This window comes from Tupaia chinensis, unplaced genomic scaffold (genome assembly GCF_000334495.1).
Source record: "Tupaia chinensis unplaced genomic scaffold, TupChi_1.0 Scaffold000049_1, whole genome shotgun sequence".
Taxonomy (NCBI): Eukaryota; Metazoa; Chordata; class Mammalia; order Scandentia; family Tupaiidae; genus Tupaia; species Tupaia belangeri.
The window spans coordinates 2,678,855-2,701,304 of NW_006159507.1; the positions used below are offsets into that span (position 1 = coordinate 2,678,855).

Consider the following 22,450-nt stretch of genomic DNA (forward strand, 5'->3'; position numbering starts at 1 on the left):
TCTCAGTGCCAGTGAATGATTAAAGTGTCTTCTGAACGGACCAGTGGTTAAATTAATGTTACCATGAATTCAAGAGATACTTCTTCCCCTTTCTTGGTGGGAGGTGGAAATTTAACTTCTAAAAATGGAGAACCACAATTAATATTCTCCCATTAATAACTATATTTAATACAGAGGCCATTTTTGAAAACTTTGCCAGAGGGCATCTGCACTTGCTTGGGGGAGAGAGAGAGAGAGCGAGAGAGAGAGAGCGAGAGAGAGAGAGCGAGCAAGCACCTCCTCAAGAGAGCACGGGCATACTACTAGGTTGCTGGTAAACCATAGAAGAAAATGTGTCATGACTTTTCTGACAACCCAGTACATTCCTGTCTCCACTTCTCTATCTTGTTGGAATTCTGGACATGGACACACAAGCGCCTGGTTTTTTCAAGCTGCTAGGGCTGGGATTCCAACAGTGTACTCAGTCATATGGGATCTGACTCCCCTAAACCATTGGGCCATGGGGCTGGCCTCAGATTTTATCAAAGTTTACCACCAATTGGGAACTTGATGCTTAAACCTGCCATAAGAACAACCTCAAACTAACCCAGAACTGTAGCTGAATAGATATTTGCAATGACCACATTAAGAGCAGCTTTAGTTTTTAAAACTTTATTGATTTACCACCTGATCAAAGCATGGGATATTTTAACAGTATTATACATAATATTTTTACATAGAAAACTTTACATAGCATTTCATATTATATAATTCTGCTTATTCTTTCAAAAATGTATACATCCATTGGGCAAGGAATGCTTCTCATTAAATTACCAATATTAAATGCACTTAATCATTGTGTATAGATTAAACCAAAGGAGCCATTAACTAACTTTTAGGCAATTTAAGGAGGTAAAACATATGTTTTGCACATAAAGAAATATTTGATGCAAATATGCAGATAAAATCTTTTAAAAAGTAGAACACTGAGGAAAGACTACACCTTTGATGAGTGTCTTTTCTTTTGAGAGCAAGGATTTCCAGATATATTCATTCTCTAAAATATTCAGCTTTGGTTTCTTTGTTTCCCAAACTGCAAAGCTGCTAAGCTCCTGATAGCAAAACTCCAGGATTTCATTGTGAGTTCAAGCTACACCTACCTTAACACAAACGCCAAAAAAGAACTCAGGAAATGCAGTATAAAGGATCCAGCTTCTATCGAAACCAATATCCATTTGCATCAGAACAACAAACATTTGAATGAGGTGGTCATACTTGCATTTGTCAGCAGATTCTTTTCATAAAGACTACTAGATGTACGGCCATAATCATGAAAGAAAAACAGAGTTGTTTTTTTTTTTTAATTTTTTGTGTTTTGTACAAAAGTCACCTGTTGGAAGAAAAGGTTGTTTCCAGATACTGTTAGACACTTTTCATAATGTACGTTCTTTGGTTGTAGGTGAGGAGTACAGGGAAAAGGTGTACTTGACTCTAAGATGCTTATCAGAAATGATGCTTCCCAGTCACTGTTTGTTGTTAAGATGCCAAAGCTGGTGATTTCTCTAACAGACAATGGAGCAAAACAAAATTGCTCAGAGCAAATATTTAACAAAGACTTCTCTAGAGACCCAGCACATATAAACACTTAAAGCATTCTGAGAAAGAAATAAGGCCTTGGAAAATGCTTCACTCTCCCCCAAAACTTTGATAAATGAATAGAGTCCTGGTCTGATGCTGTGGGCCGGAGCTGGAGCTGTGCACACCCTTCTCACTGTGTTTGCGTGGCATAAGCCGTGATTACCATGAGAAAGAACAGATTTAGTCACAGAAAACAATTCAGGCTGAATGGCTTATTACCGGAGGTAAAGGGTTTCCTCTGTCGGTCACCATCCACCGACAAGGAAAACTAGCTGGAATGTTTTACATCCAGGTTTTACAAGGTCCGTGGCTGGTACAATTCAAATGTCTCATTCAGAATAATCTTTTGAAAGACAAAATTAAAAAGAAACTCAGGCCTGACTGTTTCAGCACATCATAAAAATGCCCACATTTCCTACCCTCCAAGAGGCAGAAATGAAAGAGAAAGCAGGAATACACAAAAAATGTCTTGCCGTCACATCTGATGAAGATCCACACGAGGACCTCAGAGGAAAGGGAACATCAGCAAGCAGGGATGTGTGTGCATGGAGACGTGCTCCCCTTGTATATCTTCAGCTCACACGTTCATGGAGATGACCAGCTTGTTGAGGTGTGCTGAGCCACGACATCAGAAAGTAAAGCTCAGAACATTAGTTTCAGGGCACACTGCAGAGATGTCATGGTTTCCAGGGCCAGTCAGTCAAATGTGCTAACATTTTCCATTCGCCATAAAATATTCTCCCATAGTGCCTTCCTGCTAAATTAATATAGCTCTTTACAAATGTATGTCGATAATGTGAAAACCGAAACCTGTTGCTTTTTTTTTCCCCTTTGGTAGAGAAATTAAAACACCTTTTGGGAAAGAAAAAAGTAGAGTACTGCGGGCCAAAATCGAACATTTCTCATGTCTGTTATAACCAAAAAATTGGTCTCTTAGCAAGCAAAAGCACCAGAAATCCTTCTCTAGAAAGAAAAAATATCCTATTTTACAGGTAAGTTCCCAAATGACTAACTTCTAAGGCACCAGAGTTGACATCAATATAACCCAGTTTACAAGACTAAAGAGTGTAGGCAGAAGTCTGTTTCCTCACACTGACGCTTTCCTAACGCTCAGTGCTGCTCTCGGAGAGCAGTGGCTGAGGGCAGAGAACGAAGCACATGTTCTCTCTCCGCGGACTCGGAGTACACTAAGCTTACATTAAGCCTCCAGTACACTGCTGTGGCTTCAGCCAGGACTTGTACCTGCCTGCTTTTACACGGGCTGCGTCAGAATTCGATTCTCTGCAGTCAAGAGTATTATTGCACCATCATCGACATAATGAGGACCCCAGAATCTGAGGCTCATGTTAACAGAAGTGCTGGGCACATGCCACCTCCTGCCACTGTCATAGTTTAGCTGCTGGCCCCGTCACAGCTCTGGTTCCACCTATGACATCTGGCACGGAGGTTCACAGGAGCAACCCTTCCCGTGCACAATTCCTGTCCCTCTCTCAAGGACCCTTTATGGGGACGGCGCAAAGCAGCAATACTAATCATCAGCACACTCAACTCTTCTGAGGTAAAAATAAAAGCTGACTCAAAGATAAATGAACTCTGTTAAATTACTACTTCATTTGTATCACTACTTCATATATTAGGTTTCAGAATTGTGAGATGGATGATGTATTCTGGAAATTTTAACTTAATACCCATCCACAAATACTTACTTTGAGGAAAGCTAATCATCTTCATTAAATGGTTTACTTTTTCCTAGACTTTTTCTCCCCAAGTTTCTAAAACAGGGAGAGCCACGAGGCACTACATTTGTTTTTTAACCTTGCAAGCTCTTAATTCTAACTTAATTACTAAACTCGGCCTTCAATCAAATCTTCAACATCTTTTTGTAAAATACTTTAAAAATCACTCAGATGTTAATAAAACACCAAAAACAGCTCTTCTTTTCCCTACCTTTCACCAAACTAATCTAACTACAGCAGACTCAGAACTGACAGAAACACTCAAACTTCTCTAACAAACTCAACATCAACAACAAAAAGTCCAGCATATTTTAGGTGGCACTTAGCCATTACAAGAAATTTTATTAACATACTCTCTAATAATCACGAACCTAATACAGCTATATTCAGTGTTTCAAGGAGAGTGACTTCCTCTGACAAAACATTTACAGCCAACCATGAAACTCTGGTAGAAAACAATGGCATTTGCAGTGACATATTTGACAGTTTAATCAGTAAAATGGAATGACAGAGAGGAACAGACTCTCCACCTGTGTTAACTGGCTATGCAACAGTTTAATAAAATACCACAAGCCTTCGTCAGAGACTTTGATGGGGCAGCATAGAGGCCATTCTTATGTAGGCCATTCTGAAATCCAAGATGCCAACTCCTTGCTTTGGGGTGACCTGTCACGAGATGTGCCAGTCAGAGATGGCATCATGAATGTAGATCTACAGCGGAGGTCGGTGGGGCCAGGGCTACCACACTGGTGACAGTGCTGCTGGTACCTGTGATGGCTCCTCTGGAATCCATATTTTATACACAACACCTATCCGGAGGAAGAACTTCCGAAGAACGGCTCGGAGCTCAGGAATCAGGTCAAACTGCATAATCTCACACAAGTAGGGGTAGTACATTGAGGCATGTGCTTTGAACTTGAAGTAGGAGAGAAGCAGAGAGATTGAATTAGACATAAAACTATTTTTCTAGCAATAGTTTTTCAAAAAGCATTCATTTCACCCTGGAATGTCTTAAAATACTGGTGTTTTTCTTTAAAAAAGCTGTTGTAAAAAAACTTGCAAATTTAAGTTTCTTTTAATTATATTTAAATTCTTTTTATTTTATTTGGATGCTTTGGTACCAAAAGTCAGTATGTCTTTCATTCTGTAAAGTTCCTAGGTCTAAACCAGGACTTCACAATCTCAACTTTCCCGTCCCATACCGAAAATGACCTAACGGTAACACACGAGGTTTGAACTTCAGTCTTTCTAAACTATTGGGGTCATTAGAAAAGTCATGACATATCTTTGCATAGAAAAAGAGAAAAAATATGTCATGACTTTTCCAGTGACCCAGTAGTGCTCTTCCAGAGCAAAAGCCCTAACATCCTAAGACATCCATTGTTATCAACTTACTTCTCTCCAGTGCAGCGAGGATGGTGTGCTAGTTACATAATCCTCGGGATCACTGAGAAAACAGTGACCTCACACTTTGAGGGAAAAGTCAACCCAAACCGTACATCCTAGAGGGCAGATCAGAGTTTATTTGTTTATACCTTTTCATCATTTATTTTGAGGGTTTTGGTTAGAAGTAACAACAGGAGACTTGTCCAGGCCTCCCGATGGCTTTCAGAATTCACTGTGATGAAATACGCCAGAGCTTCACTGCACACACTAGAAGAGTCAGAGGGGGAGGCACATCAGACAGTTGATACACATCACCTATTCGGCAGAGAGCCTCTATTCCCGTAATGACCACTGACTGAACGCTTGCTCTGGCTGTGTGTGCCGTCTTGGGCAAGTCACTGAGCCTGTTTTTTTCTGGCTGTAAAATGCATATAAATAACTGTACCAAATTCAAGGGGCTGCAAGTAAGGACTAAGTGGAATATGTTAAACGACAGTTCAGCTCAGGCCTGGCACATGGCTAGGGCTGGGCTCCATGTGTGTAATACAGTAAGTACAAGAAAATTTTATTATTTGTGGTTAATTATGTAACCACTGCTTTTTCCTCATAAACATATATAATTTTTTCTTTTTAAAAATTTAACAATTATGTATCTTTTTAGGAAAAACCTTATAAGACTACAAAGTCCTTTTCTTTTGGGCTTAAGTTGAAATGAGCTATTCATACCTCCTTTAGTTAATAATTTATTGTTTTCTTTAGCATATGACAGAAATTTCTCACTGTAAGAGAACTGGAAAGTGGATAAAATTATAGAGGAGAAAAAAAAATCCCATCTTCCATCCAAGGGACAAAAACGACAATAGTTAGGGATATTTCCTTTCAGTTTTTTTCTGAGTTTTTTAAAAAATTACTGTATATTGCACCTTGTGTTTTGTGGGTGAAATTTATTACGAGCATGTTCTCATAGCAAGGAAAATTATTTTTTACAGTTCATTTTTGGTCCAGCTGATGTGGCACAGCAGTTAACACAGGTGCCCCACAAAGCTGGAAGTCATATGCCAACAGTGGCTTAAATTCCTAGTCACCCTGAAAACATGCTGGGCATGTCTGTGGGTGCCCAGGATCCTGAAGGGCTAAAGGATGAGCAAGTGGGATCATGGTGTCACAAGTCCCTGTCAGGGGCGTTTTCTCTTAACTGTGGGTGCAAGTGCTTTCTATCATAAACAACAGAAAACTTCATTTTTAATGACAGTAAGTATTCCAACATAAGATATACCATAATTCAGTTATCCATTCCACAGCTGAGCTGTTTAAACTTTTTTCTCTTTATAAGCCAGATCTGTATTAAATATTCTGTGTGGGAATCCTGGCTGCTATTTCTTCTCTCTCTCTCTCTTTTTTTTAAAGAATTAGTTTATTGAATTTTATTTATTTTAATTTTACCAGAGAGTGAGAGTGTGAGTGACTGAGTGAGAGAGATCGGGGCGGGGTGGGGGGGCGGGAGAGTGAGAAAGCAAGGCGCCAGGTCCTGGACTTGAACTGTGGTTGGCCAGGTGGCAGTCCAGTGCCCTTAACCACCACACCGCCTGCTGGCCCCTGGTTGCTATTTCTGAAATACTTTCTGAAGTAGGTTCTGAAATGATGGAATTACTGAGTCAAAGACAATGAGTGTTTGAAATCTCCTGGCATATAATCCCACCTGCTTTCCAGAGATCATGTCATTTTACACTCCTGCCCACAGCCCTAAAGAAGGATGTGTGTCTTTTCACAAAGTTGTAAACACTGCATATTTGTTTTAAATCCTTTTTCTTTTGGAGAGGTTTTTGCTATAGGGCGTGTGCACTCGCCAGAAAGACATTGAGAGACAGAGAGACAGAAAGCGAGAAACCCCTCCTCAGGAGGGATGGCCATGCTGCAATCCCTCCTCCTCCATTCTCCTCTCAGAATCTTGGCTACACACGCACATGTGTCCGGTTTGAGTTTAAGCCACCGGGTCCAGGACTCGAACCGTGGTCGACTACATGGGAGTCCAGCGACATAGCCATTACACCAGCTGCTGGTGCCCCTTGTTTTAAATCTTAAAGGAGTGAGAGGAAGCACAGGAAGCTGAGTGGCAAAGATCTACTTTTCTGTCTGAGGCTTTCTCACTGATGTACCACTGTATCCCCACTGGTACATTTCTGCATAATCAACGTGGGTATATTCTGGTTTCCACATTTTATACTTCTGAGAAAGAAGGAATGATGGGTACTTCAGAGCTGACAACTCTAAAATGGACCTAATGTCAAGAGGGACAATGACCTGCCAAGGCAAGGGCCTGGGCTAGAGTAAGGACTCCCCGAGCTCTAGTCTGCTGATTCTGAGGCCAGAGCACTTTCCACTACCCAAGTTTCTGTGTCTTAAAGAGGACTGATGAGTGAAACAGATGAGGCCCTGTCCTCATAAGGGAACTGAAAAAAGGGAACGGCAAGAGTCACCAAACAGAGGGAAAACAAAAAGGAAAACAGTTTGTGCGAGTGTCAGCCTGTGGGCTTTTTCTCCTACTCTTTTCAATTCACAGTACTATGGTGATGTGCTTTTTATATGAAAGATATACAATTTAATTAGAAGCCAATTTTCTTACATTAGAAGCCGCTGCTGTATTTCTTCCCAGGAATCCCTGCGGTTCTCATCGACATACATTCGAAACAGGATTCTCAAACAACAGGCCAGGCTGCTGGTTTCTTGTTTTAAAAGATTGGGTTTAGACTTGCCCTTAAAACCTAAAGATCAGAGATAGTCACATAAATTGTGCACATTTGTAAGATGCTGAGAAATCATGTGAGAACTAGTAATCTAATTATTTTAGGAAAAGAAAGCACCCCCCAGGGGGATTGGTCATGCCACAATCCTTTCTTCTCCATTCTCCTCTCAGGATTTTGGGTACGTAAACAGATGAGCCAGCATGTTTTTCAAGTCATTGGGTCCAGGACTAGATGGTGCATGCAGTCAGCCATGTGAGATCCAGCTATCTTCACCACCATACTACTTGCTGGCCTATATATATGTATCATCCATCCATCTATCTATCTATCTATCTAAAATTTTTTTTTTTGGAGAGGTTTTTGCTATAGGGCGCATGCGCTCGCCAGACAGACAGAGACAGAGAGACAGAAAGCAAGAAATCACCCCCCAGGGGGGATGGCCACGCCGCAATCCCTTCTCCTCCATTCTCCTCTCGGGATCTTGGGCACGCACGCACACGCGCCCGGTGTGAATTTTAAGCTCCTGGGTCCGGGACATGAACCGCAGTCGACTATGTGGGAGTCCAGCAACATAGCCATTACGCTAACTGCTGGTCCCAGGATTTACATTTATTTTTGAAGGCAGGAAAAAGAGAACCCCTAAGAGTCTCAGAGAAAGTATGAATGCTTTCCATTTCTCCTAGAATACCACACTTTCTCTTTTATTTTTTTTGCTATAAGGCGTGTGCGCTAGCCAGACAGACAGAGACAGAGAGACAGAAAGCAAGAAATCACCCCCCAGGGGGAATGGCCATGCCGCAATCCCTTCTCCTCCATTCTCCTCTCGGGGTCATGGGCACGCATAGACACGTGCCTGGCGTGAGTTTTAAGCCACCAGGTCCGGGACGCAAACCACAGTCGACTACATGGGAGTCCAGTGACATAGCCATTACACTAACTGCTGGTCCCTCTTTCCTTTTTTTTTATAAAAGACTTATTTAACTTTAGTTATTTATTTACTTTTTAATTTGACCATAGAGGGACAGAGTGAAAGAGAGAGAGAGAGACAGACAGACAGACAGAAAGCAAGCCACCAGGTCTGGAACCTAAACCACAGGCAGCCAGGTGGGAATCCAGTGCCCCTAACCCCCACGCCACCTGCTGGCCCCAATTTCTCCTTCAATTTTTCCTAAAATACTACACTTTTAATATAATGTAAAACTTCTTGATTTGCTGGACCAAATCTCCTACTTCCGGTTTGTCTGTGCATCAAATACTTACTGAGAATCTACCATGTACCAGACAGTGTTCCTGGTGCTGGGAAATACCCAGTATTTCCCAGTACCCACACACAGGCATGAAACTATCTGTTAAGTTATCCCAGCTGATTAAATAACAGGAATTTCTGAAAGTCGTTAATGTTTCAGGGCGATGACCAGCGTGGCTGCTGATGCTCTCTGCTGCATGGCCCTACCTGCTCTCCACAGGACAGTCCGCTGCTCATAATTGGAATTGAAGGCCTTTGAAAATGAGTGGGACTCTTGCAAGCAGTCCAACAGCTTGAAGAGGTGCCGGGAAGACATGTACTTATACATGCCCTGATCCTCCGTCTCGATGTGGATATCTGCATCTAGTGTGTCTTGCTAGAGGAGAGAAGACAGGACAGCTAAGTGAGAAAAAGATGCATCAGCCTGGCCACTGTGACAGCAAAGGCCATCATGACTCTCCAAAAGTCGGCTTCTCTATACAAGGTTCTTCATTCTTCAGGGCCCTGAACTCCTTCCACTTAAGACTTTGCTCACTGGTTGGTGACGGGCTGTACTGACCTGCTGCACGACAGTGGCTCTGATGGCCAGTTTCAGTTGTGTTAGTGCTGCCATCGTCTGACCCTGTATTTTTTTTTCATTTAAAAAAAAGGGAATTATTTATTTAATTCTATCTGTTATTGTTATTTTTTTAAATTTGACCAGAAAGAGACAGAGAGAGAAAGAAAGGGAAAGGGGGAAAGCAAGCCACCAGATCTGGGACTTGAACCAGTCGGCCAAGTGGGAGTCCAGTGCCTTTAACCATTCTGCCTGCCACCTGGTGGCCCTGAGGTCCTGTATTTTTATTTATTTATTTATTGCTATAGGGCACGTGCGCTCGACAGAAAGACAGAGACAGACAGACAGAATGCAAGAAATCACCCCCCAGGGGGGAATGGCCACGCCGCAATCCCTTCTCCTCCATTCCCCTCTCGGGATCTTGGGCATGCATGCACACGCACCTGGCGTGAGTTTAAGCCACCAAGTCTGGGACTCAAACTGCAGTTGGCTACATGGGAGTCCAGCGACATAGCCATTACGCTAACTGCTGGTCCCCTGTATTTTTATTTTTAACACAGGGTCTCACGTTGTCCTGATTCTCTTGCCTCTGACTCCTGAGTATCTGGGACTACAGATGTGTGCTACCATGTTTGTCTTTTAAAACTGGCTGTGGGGGTCAGCAGGTGGCATGGTGGTTAAGGGCACTGAATTCCCACATGGCTGACAACAGTTCAAGTCCCACACTTGGCAATGCACTGAATTCATGGTGCTTAAGGCACTGGACTCCCACACAGCCGACCACAGTTCAAGTCCGGGACCTGGCAGCTTGCTTTTTCACTTTCCCTTTCCCTTTCTCTCTCTCTCTCTCTCTCTCTGGTCAAATTAAAAAATAATAACAAACAGAATGAAATCAATAAATAATTCTTTAAAATAATTATTTTAAATCAATCAATAATTCTTTAAAAAACAAAAACAAAAACGACTGGCTAGGCATGAACCCAGATCTCCATGTGGCCTCTGCCTGTACAATACAGTCTTTTAGCAGCACAGTCCCCTATGGCTGGGCCCCTCTAGGTTATTTATGGTTAATGTGCATCAATTATGACGACAAGTAACACTTTTTGTGAAGTATCAAGGTAAGGGATGTTGAGCACTGGCAAGCTGATAACCAGCTCTCTGGAGAATAAAAACAAGAAACCCTTATTTTTCCTGTTTGCTGATTTCTGTGTGTAAATAACTCCCACCAAAGCCAACCATGAGCCATGGCCGAATGCAGGGCTGGGAAAGCTGAGACTATCAGGCCCAGGAAGCCCAGATGAGCTGGCTCCAGCAGGCCACTGATCCCGAGTGATCCTTCAATGGCACGGGTGCCTTTGAGGCCTGCTGCTGTTACCTGGGCAGCAACCATGTGCTCTGCATCCTCCTTTTTGCTTGTCGCCGGGTAGAACACGATGTTGTCGATGGTCTGTATCAGTTCCAGCTGGACCACACACTTGATGAGGAGGCTGGCAAACAGTTTCTGATCTGTATTAGATGACAAAGATTAGCCCCTAATAATAATTCAACCAACACTGTGTAAATATTCACTGATGTCCTACTAAGTGCCAGGCGTGATTCTTGATGCTGTAGCATAGCAATGAATAAAGTGGACAAAAAGTTCCTGCTCCCATGGCGCTGACAGACAATAAATAAGATATTTAAGTATAAAATACAGTATGTCAAGTGGTAAACAGAATTATGCAGGATAGCTTGCAAGTTTAAAGTGGTCAGGAGGGGTCGCTCTAAAAATGTGAGAACTAAGGAAGACCTGAAGCAGGAAGAAGGTGAAGGAAGCAGATGCATAGCTTCCTTGTCCCTTAAAGGGTCTCTTACAGCCCAGCTCCAAACTGTGTCCTAACCACAAGGGTTTCTGGTTCCTATGGTAGCCAGGATCTCCGAACAGGCCAGCTTTGCAGCTCTAGATGGGCACAGAGAAGCTTTCTCCATTTCCATCCTCTATACTCTTTTTTTTTTTTTTTTTGTGAGAGGTTTTTGCCATAGGGCGCGTGTGCTCGCCAGACAGAGACAGAGAGACAGAAAGTGAGAAATCATCCCCCAGGGGAGATGGCCACGCCGCAATCCCTTCTCCTCCATTTTCCTCTCAGGATCTTGGGCACGCACGCACATGCGCCCGGCGTGAGTTTTAAGCCACCGGGTCCAGGATGCGAACCACAGTCGACTACATGGGAGTCCAGCGACATAGCCATTACGCTAACTGCTGGTCTCCCATCCTCTATACTCTTCAGAGCACTCTTTTATCCCGTTCAGTGGTCAGCAACCTTCGACCAGTTAAATATTCTTTACGCTGAATTTTCTTGTTCAATTCAGTAGTGCCGTTTCTGTCGACTGACTAGACTCTGACTTCATCCATTTTGTGGTCTCAATCCCAGGGGCTTAGGGCAAGTGCCCGTGCCCTATAGCAAAAACCTCTCCAAAGAAAAAAGAAGTTTTAGTTTCTCAGTCAAAGTGTGCCTGAGGGGCTAGCAAGTGGTGTGGTAGTAGAGATGCTGGACTCCCACATGGAGGATCACAGTTTGAGTCCTAGACCTGGCAGCTAGCTTTCTCACTTTGCTTCTCTTTCTCTCTGATCAAATTGAAGAAAACTGCTAATAAATAAAATAAAAAATTCTTAAAAAAAAAAGTGTGTCTGAATCCTAACTTTATTCCTGTAAACAAGTCATATCATCTGTTTAAACCTGAGTTCACTCAAATGTAAAACAGTACCTCTTTAAAGGCTAGTGTAAAAATTAAATGAGATTGCACACATGAAACACAGTACAGCACCTAGCACATTATGATTGCTAAAACACACACATATGTGCACGCATGCATGCACACGCACACACACATATACACTAATTTTGCTATAGAGTGTGTGTGTTTGCTGGAGAGAGACAGAGAATGCCTACACCTCCCCACCCCCCCACCAGGGGCAGGATGACCATGCTGCAATCCCTTCTCCTCCATTTTCCTAGAGGAATTTTGGGCATGCACACATGTGTGCTCAGACTGTTTTTCAAGCTGCAGGGTCTGGAACTCAAACCATGCAGCCAGCCATGTGGATTCCAGCCACCTTAACTACCACACCATCAGGTGACCCTAAACCTATTCTTAAAAATGGCAGATGGTAAAACATTATCATAGTGCTCAATTTCACTAATAACTAAAAAGCAGCAAATGAAAATTATATCTAAGATACCAAATGTCATCTATGTGTTTTCATAGATCATGAAAACAGGTATAACCTTAATGAACAGTAACCTGGAAATATCTGTCAAAATGGCAAATGCACTTACCACAATCCTATGTCCAGGAATTTACTATAAACTCACAAGTGACGTACATATTAGCTTATTCAGTGTTGTTTCTAATAGCAAACGCTTAGAAATGATATAAATGTCCACTCTACAGACCCAATTAAACAAATACAAGTACACCTACATATTAGGATAACATACAGTGGTAAAAAGAGTGTGAAAGCTCTCCATGTACTCTTGAATAATCTCTAAGATATAAAGTAAGAAGAAAGAAGGAAAAATGCACAGTACTATATAATTTGTTTAACTAGAGGAAAATGCATATATAATATATATAAATACATATACACATACATACAAATAAGTAGACATAGGAGGGAACTTCAAAAAGTTTGTAATAAAAATAGAACTAAAGTACAATTTTAATTTGGTGCAAAATATATAGAACATATATAGAAAAGCCTAAGTTTTTCATAATATGTATTTTGCATAAACTTTGTGAGGAACCTGGGTATAAGTGCATGTATTTACTTGCCTATGGATAAAATGACTGTGGAATGGTACATGAGAAACCAGAAGACTGGCTGCCATGGGGAGAGAGCAGGAAAACAAAGGTAGAGGAAGAAGCAGGCTTATTATTTTATTTATTTATTTTTTTTGGAGAGGTTTTTGCTATAGGATGCATGCACTTACCAGAAAGACAGAGAGAGACGGAGAGACAGAAAGTGAGAAATTACCCCCCCCCCGGGGGGGATGGCCACACTGCAATCCCTTCTCCATTCGCCTCTGGGGATCTTGGGCACACATGTACACATGCCTGGTGTGAGTTTAATCCACCGGGTCTAGGACTGGAACTGCAGTCAACTACACAGGAGTCCAGCAACATAGCCATTAGGCCAACTGCTGGTCCTGTAGGCTTATTATTAATGTGTTTACGCTTTTGTGCCTTCTGAGTATTTGAGCTATGTCAATGTGTTGTCTATTTTATTTATTTATTTAATTCCATTATTATTATTATTATTATCTGACCGGAAACAGATAGGGAGAAAGGGAAAGCAAGAAAGCAAGCCACTAGGTCCAGGACTCAAACTGTGGTCGGCCATCTGGGAATCCAGTGCCTTTAACCACCATGCCACCTGCCGGCCCCCTCAATATGTTACCTATTTTAAATGAATAAATAAAAACAATCCAAAATTAAAAAGTAGTCTTACTTGCATATGGTCTACCCTTCCAGCTGTCATCCGTTGGATTAGAGAGCTGGCTTTGGCCTCTCTCAGAGGCATTTTTATCCATGCTGCTTAAAGACTGGCGGTCCAGATCCACATCCTAAAAGTAAACCAAAGAGATACAAGACTCATGGTGCTTCAACCATTATTTGGCACCTGGGCAGAGATGTACCTACCTGCCATGACATTTCTGACAACCCAGTATTTTTCTAAAGGTAATACATGACATCATACTATTGGGTTGTCAGGAAAGTCAAGATGCATTTTTGCATAGAAAAGACATAGAAAAATACATCGTGACTTTTCCGACAACCTAACAGAATAATGTAATTCTATCTAAACAAAAAGCATACACTAGATAAGTGCCAGAATGTGACAGGACACACCACGATACAGTAATATAAATCTGGCATAATCATTTTTATTTATTCTAGATACAACGGGTACACAATAAAGTACAAATTTATAAATGAAATATATAGTCTTGTGTGATTGTGCATGCTTTGTGCAACGAACACTACTTGACTGCAGGAATGAAACAAAGTCTGGGAAAGAGGATTCCTAAGACTCACGCAGACTAAGGGAGCTCCCTGTGCTGGAGCTCTAAAAATATATTTTCTAGAAATACTCTCTAAAACATATGTTAATAAGGGACCAGCAGTTGGCATAATGGCTATGTCTCTGGACTCCCATGTAGTTGACTACGGTTCAAGTCCTGGACCCAGTGGCTTAAACTCACGCCGGGCTCATGTGCATGTGTGCCCAAGATCCCAAAAGGAGAATGGAGAAGAAGGAATTGCGGCGTGGCCAACCCCCCAGGGGGTGATTTCTCGCTTTCTGGCTGTCCTCTCTCTGTCTTTCTGGCAAGTGCACATGCTCTATAGCAAAAACCTCTCCAAAGAAAAGAAAAGAAAAGAAAAATACGTTAATGAACATACATTGTTTTAGATCTTATATACTTTTTTTGAGAGAGAGACTTTTGCTATAGGGTACATGTGCTCGTTTGAGAGACAGAGAAAGTGAGAAATCGCTCCCCGGGGGGATGGCTGTGCCGTCATCTCCTCTTCCATTCTCCCTCGGGATTTTGGGAACACACGCACACAAGGCTGTGTGAGTTTTAGGCCACTGAGTCTGGGACGCAAACCATGGTAGACCGTATGGTTGACCATTATGCCTCCTGCTGCCCCAGATTTTACATACTTTCTTACTTACTTCCTATCAAAAAAGTACAAACTGCAGAGGCTGATTCATCTTTTACTAAAGTATAAGGAGATAACCAAAAGAAAAAAAAACCTACCAAATGCTTTTCTGATGAATCTTCCTCCAATCCTACGGGTCTCCATGTCAGCAAACTTAGGGAATGGAAGAGAAAGAAAATGATCAATGCGGAAACTTTAAGATAGCCACTAATGATCAAAATGAGCAGTAACAAATGCATTAACACTTACACGTGAGGGATGGTTGTTTTGAAAATGTCCAACATGCAGTTGCACGTTTCATCCCAGACATCGGGACTGAATTTCTCTCCATTGGATATTACTAAATTTTCTAAGCAATTTGTACCTGATCGAGCCAGCTGTTCATTATCTGTAAAGTAAAGCAATATAATCATTAAACTTCCACTGCTGTTTTGATGTCAACCAGGTCCCAGATGCTTTATATTGTGAAGTGGATACTGCAATTGGTAGGTTTGTAGGTTTTTAAGTAATGAAGCAATGCATAATGATTTTTATGGTTTAAGTGGGCTACAAAGAGGTGAAATTATTTATCATAGTTTTATTGCTAGGGATGAAAGAAGGTCAATATTTAGGTAATTAAACTGGCTTACGTATGAGAAATGGGAAAAGACAATGAAAAATTGAATTTGACCATAATCTCTAAAAATATACTAAACTGCTACACTCTAATTTTTAAAATAAATTTTTATTTAACTTTATTTACTTATTTTAATTTGACCAGAGAGGGACAGAGTGAGAAAGAAAAAGAGAAAGTGAGAAAGCAAGCCATCAGGTCCGAGACTCAAACAACGGTCAGCCTTGTGGGAGTCCAGTGCCCTTAACCACCATGTCACCTGCTGGCCCCGCTACATTTTAATTTTGCTATCTAAACAATATTGACTTTTGTCATTTATTTTCAAACTGAATCATTTTTTGAAAAACTTGACTAAACTTTGCCTGCCCTAAGCCAGAATTATCTATGGAATCTGGAACTGATGTGCTAGCTGGGTTTTCCCCAGTACATACTAAAATAAAGACCCAGGCATTAAAACAAAAAGCCATTAATGAAGCTGTTGGTCTTGAATCCAACAGTATACTTAAAAAACATTTTACTCTAGAAAATTTTAGATATACACAAAAGCAATAAGAATAGTATTGTGTACAACATACATTTTAAAATACGAAAATAACTTCATCCCATCTTAAAGAAATAATTTTTAAACTGACTTTATATTCTTTTCTTTTCTTGTCCTAAGGCATGTGGGCTTGTGAGAGACAGACTGAGTGGTACAGAGATAGGGAAAGTGAGAAATCACCGCCCCCCTGGGGGTAGATAGCAGCAATCCCTTCTCTCCGGTTCTCATGTTGGAATTCTGGGCATGCATCACATGTGCCTGGTGTGATTTTCAAACCACTGGGCCCAGACTCACGAACCATGGAGTTGGCCACATGGGGTTGAGCATCATTTTTTTTTTTTTTAAAGAGAGATTTCTGCTATATAGGGCGTGTGTGCTCAACGGAGAGGCAGAGAAACAGAAAATAAGAAATCACCCCCTGGAGAGGATGCCCATGCTGCAATCCCTTCTCCTCCATTCTCCTCTCAGGATCTTGGGCACACACACACATCCCCCTGGTGTGAGTTGAAGCTGCAGGGTCTGGGACTCGAACTGTGGTTGACTACATAGGAGTCCAGTGATATAACCATTATGCCATCTGCTGGTCCCGAGATCCAGGACCTTAACCCATGCTATGTTTTGACCCAAACTGACTCTATCCTCTAATTTCATTAAAAATACACGTTTTTGCTAATTAAATTATACATTGTACTTCTTGTGTTAATCCATGCTTTTATATACTTTAAAGAATTAACCTCTCGTTAAGAACTATGTAAGAAAAGTCATGCCTAGAGGCTTAAGAAAATACCTTGTTTTACACACCACTGCAATTGGGCAAATACATCAGAAAGAAGAACTTCATTCAAAGCTTCATAAAATTGGGTAAACACATCACAGATGGCATAAAGTGCATGATTGCAAGTTGTTGTCATCCACTCAGATTTCTGGGAAAACAACAAAAAGATAACATTGAAAAACCACTTTCCCTCCAATGCAGTGGGTATGCTTTTAAACTACCGGTAAAACTATTCTGAAAAGGAATTTGATAGTATTTATCAACAGTCATAAAAATGTTCACATCCATTGACTTATTAACACCTCTTCCAGAAACTGACCCTAAAGAAATAATCTAAGATTTGTGGGCTAAGGTTTGTGAATAAAGATGTTTATAACAACGGCACTTAAGATAGAAAACGCAGATACAAACTAATGCCCAGCAATGTGGGCATTATATTGAGTATATCCACATGACAGAATATATATATAGAAATCACCCCCCAGGGAGGATAGCCATACTACAATCCCTTCTCCTCCATTCTCCTCTTGGGATCTTGGGCACACATACACACATGCCCAGTGTGAATTTAAGCCACCAGGTTCGGGACTTGAACTGCAGTCAACTACATGGGAGTCCAGCGACGTAGCCATTAAGCCATCTGTTGGTCCTGGGAGTTCATTTTTAAAACCTTAAGTAACTTAGACCTCTGGGTGGATGCTGACACAACCTCCAGAGCCAGAAAGAGGCCAGTCTTCCCTCCCCACACCTCAAGGCAGTGCTATATGGTCATCACTCACCTCTGACTGCTGTTCAGGGAGCTTCATGTTGTCAAAAATCCGAAACACGATTCTGAACAGGTCCTGCCACCAGTGCTTCTCGAAGGTGTGGCCATAGCTCTTCATGATCTCAAACATGACTGTGAGTCCTCTGTGGGATATAAAGCCAGGCATGGAAGAGAGAATGGTCAGGGGCGGGAGAGCACCAGATTAGGTGAGCCAGTGCCTGAGGCTCATTTCAGTGACGTGAAAGGCCACTGCACTGGTGGCATGATTATTACCTTGTCCGTACATCCAACTTGCATCTATTAATGATGCAGGAGAGCTCAAACAGGATGGGGAACCAGCCTCGGACCCAGACTCTGTCACCAGGAGCTACATTCATGTCATCACTTGTGTATTCTTGTAGCACCTAGAAGGAAAGTTCTATCTTAGAGGCAGACTAAGCGAGCGAAAGGAAGGAACAGCAAGGAAACTGTATGGATTAAGACCTCACCCAACCCCTCCTACAATTATCCATTCAGTAAGGGTACAGAGGGGAATCAGAGACAGAGACATTTGTCCCTGTGGGTTTTAGAAGTTGAATAGGGCAGACCACAGGAGCCCAGGTAGCAGGCGGTGTCACATTAACAAGAGCACCAAAAGGTCAATGCTGTTAGCAAAATATCCATATGATTCAATGCCTTAGGTCTTTTCAGAATGCTATTGTAATACATACTATTTAAAAATAAAAACGGTACCATCACTTGCCACCACTATTTACTGAGTGCTTGCTATGGATCAGGGACCTCTTTATATGGATTATCTGTTCTCACAAAAATCCCAAGAGGCACACAGAAACAATGTTCCCATTTTACACATAAGTAAAGTGAGACAGGAAAGGCTCAAGTAAGCTGCCCAAGGTCATGTGGTCAGGAGATGGCAGTCTTCAGAGTCTGGATGTGAAGCCCTACTCTGTCCTATCTCAGTAATTCTGACCTCTGCTCTGTACCCACTGGTACAGAATTTCTTCATCAATTCTGGTTATCTACCTGTAAGCAATTTTCCCCTGTACTTTAGTTAACCCTCCTGCAATTACCTGATACGGGGATTAAATGAATCTGCACACAGAAAATACCTACAACGATATCTGATACTAAGTGCTAAATCAACATTGACTGTCATTATCATCACTTTTTTTTGTTGTTGTTTTAAATTTACTGTTGGTCATTGGGAAGACAGAGAGACAGGGAAAGTAAGAAAATACTCCTTAGAGGGAATGACCATGCCATAATCTACTCTCTTCCATTCTCCTTGGGATTTGGGGCCACATGCATACGTATGCAGTGTCTTTTTCAAGCCACTAGGTCTAAGACCTGAAATGCACTGTCAGCCATGTGGGATTCAGCACCTTAAGCACCACGCCACCTGCCAGCCCAGCACATCTTTTTCGTTGTCACTGTTAATAAAGGGAGTGTGCACTTTGCCAAAGAGAGACAGAGGAACGAAAGAAAGCACCCCATGGGACATGGTCACAGTGCAATCCCTTCTCCAGTTCTCTTTCCTTTTAGGATTGTGGACCTGCATGGACATGCAAGTGATGTGTTTCTCAAGCCACCAGGACCCGGGCTCAAACAGGCAGTCACTCATGTGGGATCCAGAGGCCTTAACCCCCACACCAGAGGATGGCTCTACTGTCACATCTTAACGAGCTGTTGTAGAGACAAGACATATAATCTTAGAGGTTTACAGATCTCCAAAGAATTTAGGAAAAGATCTGTATAGGCCATTATAGTTTCAATGTGTTTGTTTCCACGCAATCTGGGCATTTTGAGATTCTGTCATTTAAGTGAGCAGGCCTCATTAGACAGTAAGACATAACAGAGGGAACCAGCAGTTAGTGTAATGGCTATGTCGCTGGACTCCCATGTAGTTGACCGTGGTTCGTGTCCTGGACCCACTGGCTTAAAACTCACGCCAGGCGCATGTGCGTTCATGCCCAAGATCCCGAGAGGAGAATGGAGGCGAAGGGATTGTGGTGTGACCATCCCCCCTGGGGGGGTGATTTCTCGCTTTCTGTCTCTCTCTGTCTGGCGAGCGCATGCGCCCTATAGCAAAAAAAACTCTCACACACACACACACAAAATGACATAATAGAAATCCTCCATTTTCAGGAGAAAACAAAAGATAATTATTAAGAATGATTTTTTAGCCATATCACAATGGCATATTTTGCTTCCTAAATGGGAGAACTTGTTTTCTTTCAAATAGAAAGTTCTAGCTGCTGCTGCTGCTATTTCTTCTTCTTCTTCTTCTTCTTCTTTTTTTTTTTTTTTAAGTTTTTGCTATAGGGCATGTGTACTGTCCAGAGAGAGACTGAGTGAGAGAGAAAGAAAGGGAGAAATCACCCCTCAGGGACGATAGCCATATCACAATCCCTTCTCCTCCATTCTCCGTAGGGTTCTGGGCATGCACACACAAGCACCTGGTGTGTTTTTCAAACTGCTAGGTCCGGGACTTGAATCATGCAACTGACCATGTTGGATACAGCTGCCTTAACCTCCATGCCATCTGCTGGCCCAAGATGTAGCTTCTTGAGCTTTGCCAAAATATAAAAGCTAGAATACTATTATATTCTTCAAAGCCAATTTGTAGAATACTGTATAAGAGTTCAGTAGGAATAAAATAATCCCATATATATATATATATATATATAAAATAATGAAAGGTATTAACACGTGCAATGGCAGCATTTTGAAATAAACACTTAGAGTAGGGCAAATACGCATTTCCAAAAGACTGGTAAGCTCTCTGCCAGGAGCAAGGGTTTTTGCCCTGCTCACTGCCCGTGAATGAGGAGAGGATGAAGGTACCCGAGGCCTCTCCGAGACGTATTTCCCACAGAAGCGGATGAGGCGGATAGCTTCCATGCTGGTGTCTGGGAAGGCAGCATTGCAGGCAAACTCCGACAAGCACTTCACAGCATCCTGGAAGGAATCGATGGCTGCAGGGAAGTGGTGCTGGAAAATTGTTGCTGGGGAAACACAAGGCACATTTGTTTTTAAAACACTGTGCTTTTTAAAAATAAAATAAAATAATTTGCTATGGAGTGAGATGTATTTTTTATGAGACCAGGATTTAGAAATGAGGATTAAACAAGTACACACCCACACATACAGGTTGGAGACAATGACCTCTGTGGAAATCTAAGAGAAACATGTATCTCTGGAACTCAGCTTTTCTTATTATGTTATTCAGGAATGAATGTATTTGAGTACAGGTGGGGCTAAACGAATTTCCTGAGCTCAAGCAGTAAGGTAAAGGTCCAAATATCCATTCACTCAAGAAATATTAAGTGCCAACTACATTCAAAGATGACTCCATGATTATAACTTCCATGGAACCCAAGTAGACATCCTGGTCTGTGGTCACAGGCTGGACCAGGAACCCCAAAAGGCCCAGTGGAGGGATACTGAACTCGCTCAGGGCTGGACTGGGAGTGTAAATTTTGGCTCTACCACTTCCTGACTATGTGGCTTTACTTTTCTGTGCCTCAGTATTCTCTTCAGTAAAATGAGGGAAACCATAGTCCGTTCCCATCGTCCATAGCAGTTTCATCCTATAAAGATGCTGTGAACACTGAATTAAAGAATAAACCATCGCTCCTGGTGGAAATTTGGAGTTAGGTTCCTGTGAATTCCAGGACCCATTTTCATCAACTGATCAATACATAATCTTGGGGGGTCAGCAGGTGATGTGGTGTTAAAGGCACTGGAATCCTACATGGTTGACTGTGGTTCAAGTCCTGGACCTGGTGGCTTACTTTCTCGCTTTCCCTTTCTCTCTGCCTCTCTCTAGTCAACTTAAGAAATAACAACAAGTAGAATTAAATAAATAAATAATTCTTTTAAATAAAACCATAATCCTGGGTGTGTTTCTGCTAAAAACACATTCTTTAACACATCCTATGGATTCACTGAATCGAATTCAGCCAACAACACATCTAATAAGCATTTTCTCGTAGGAATGCTAGCCAGCCCTCAGCACTATGCTCAGGGCCATTTTAAACAAAATCACCAACAAACACATGAAAGACCTGGCACTCAACAGGCTGCAGCATGGACACTTGTTTATGGTATGAGAGTGAAACAAGAAGGCGATGTCACCTGGTTTCACCTCAGCTGGGAATGTGCGCTTGGGCAACCCAAGTTTTCCGCTGCTCTGTGCATTCAGGCGTTGGCAAACCACCACGAAAACACGAGTACTGGTTTTAGAGCTACACACATTTTAATGAGTAGATGGATTCGCAGCTAGAAAATCTGCTAATAAGGAGGATCAACTATGTTTGTCTCATAGGGCTACTGTGAGGATTAACATGTGCTGGGTCTGGGGACACCCCTGGCATGTGTGATATTGCCGCAGAGCTAAGGTAAGGAAGCCACTACAGGTAGTGAAACCGTAAGTGGTTCCTGTCCAGACTTGCAATGGGCCATTAGTCTAGAGGGAATGGAGGCACTTACTGACAATGTGGCCCGTGGTCTGAAAGGCCAGCTCCACGATGTTCCCATCATGGTCAGAGGCTGCCTGGTGGAACACAGCAAAGATGTTCTTCCAGCCTGAGCGGATATTGGCTGCCTGGGAATTCACCATCTGGGCAATGCAGCGAATCACCATGTCTCGGATGGTTGGAGACCTGCAGGAGGAATGGGATGGCCATCAGCTGAACTTCAGAGTGAGAAGAGAACACAGCTCAGCCCTCAGAAGTGGCACCTACAAAAATCACTTTTTGGGGACCA

The 22,450-nt window shown here is 42.1% G+C and overlaps 1 protein-coding gene across 1 annotated transcript in view; it reads right to left on the reverse strand.

Annotated features, from left to right (window-relative positions):
• Positions 1 to 1,488: 1,488 nt before the first annotated feature.
• Positions 1,489 to 22,450, reverse strand: part of ARFGEF2 (ARF guanine nucleotide exchange factor 2) — a gene marked incomplete at its 5' end in the record, with an annotated part of 82,977 nt that continues 62,015 nt past the window's right edge. Inside the window, 13 exon segments of the mRNA XM_006141291.3 lie at positions 1,489 to 4,268; positions 4,889 to 5,006; positions 7,363 to 7,501; positions 8,937 to 9,105; positions 10,661 to 10,791; positions 13,775 to 13,889; positions 15,087 to 15,141; positions 15,238 to 15,376; positions 16,930 to 17,065; positions 17,697 to 17,826; positions 17,957 to 18,087; positions 20,528 to 20,688; positions 22,175 to 22,347. Coding sequence (XP_006141353.2) covers positions 4,092 to 4,268; positions 4,889 to 5,006; positions 7,363 to 7,501; positions 8,937 to 9,105; positions 10,661 to 10,791; positions 13,775 to 13,889; positions 15,087 to 15,141; positions 15,238 to 15,376; positions 16,930 to 17,065; positions 17,697 to 17,826; positions 17,957 to 18,087; positions 20,528 to 20,688; positions 22,175 to 22,347 — 1,774 coding nt within the window.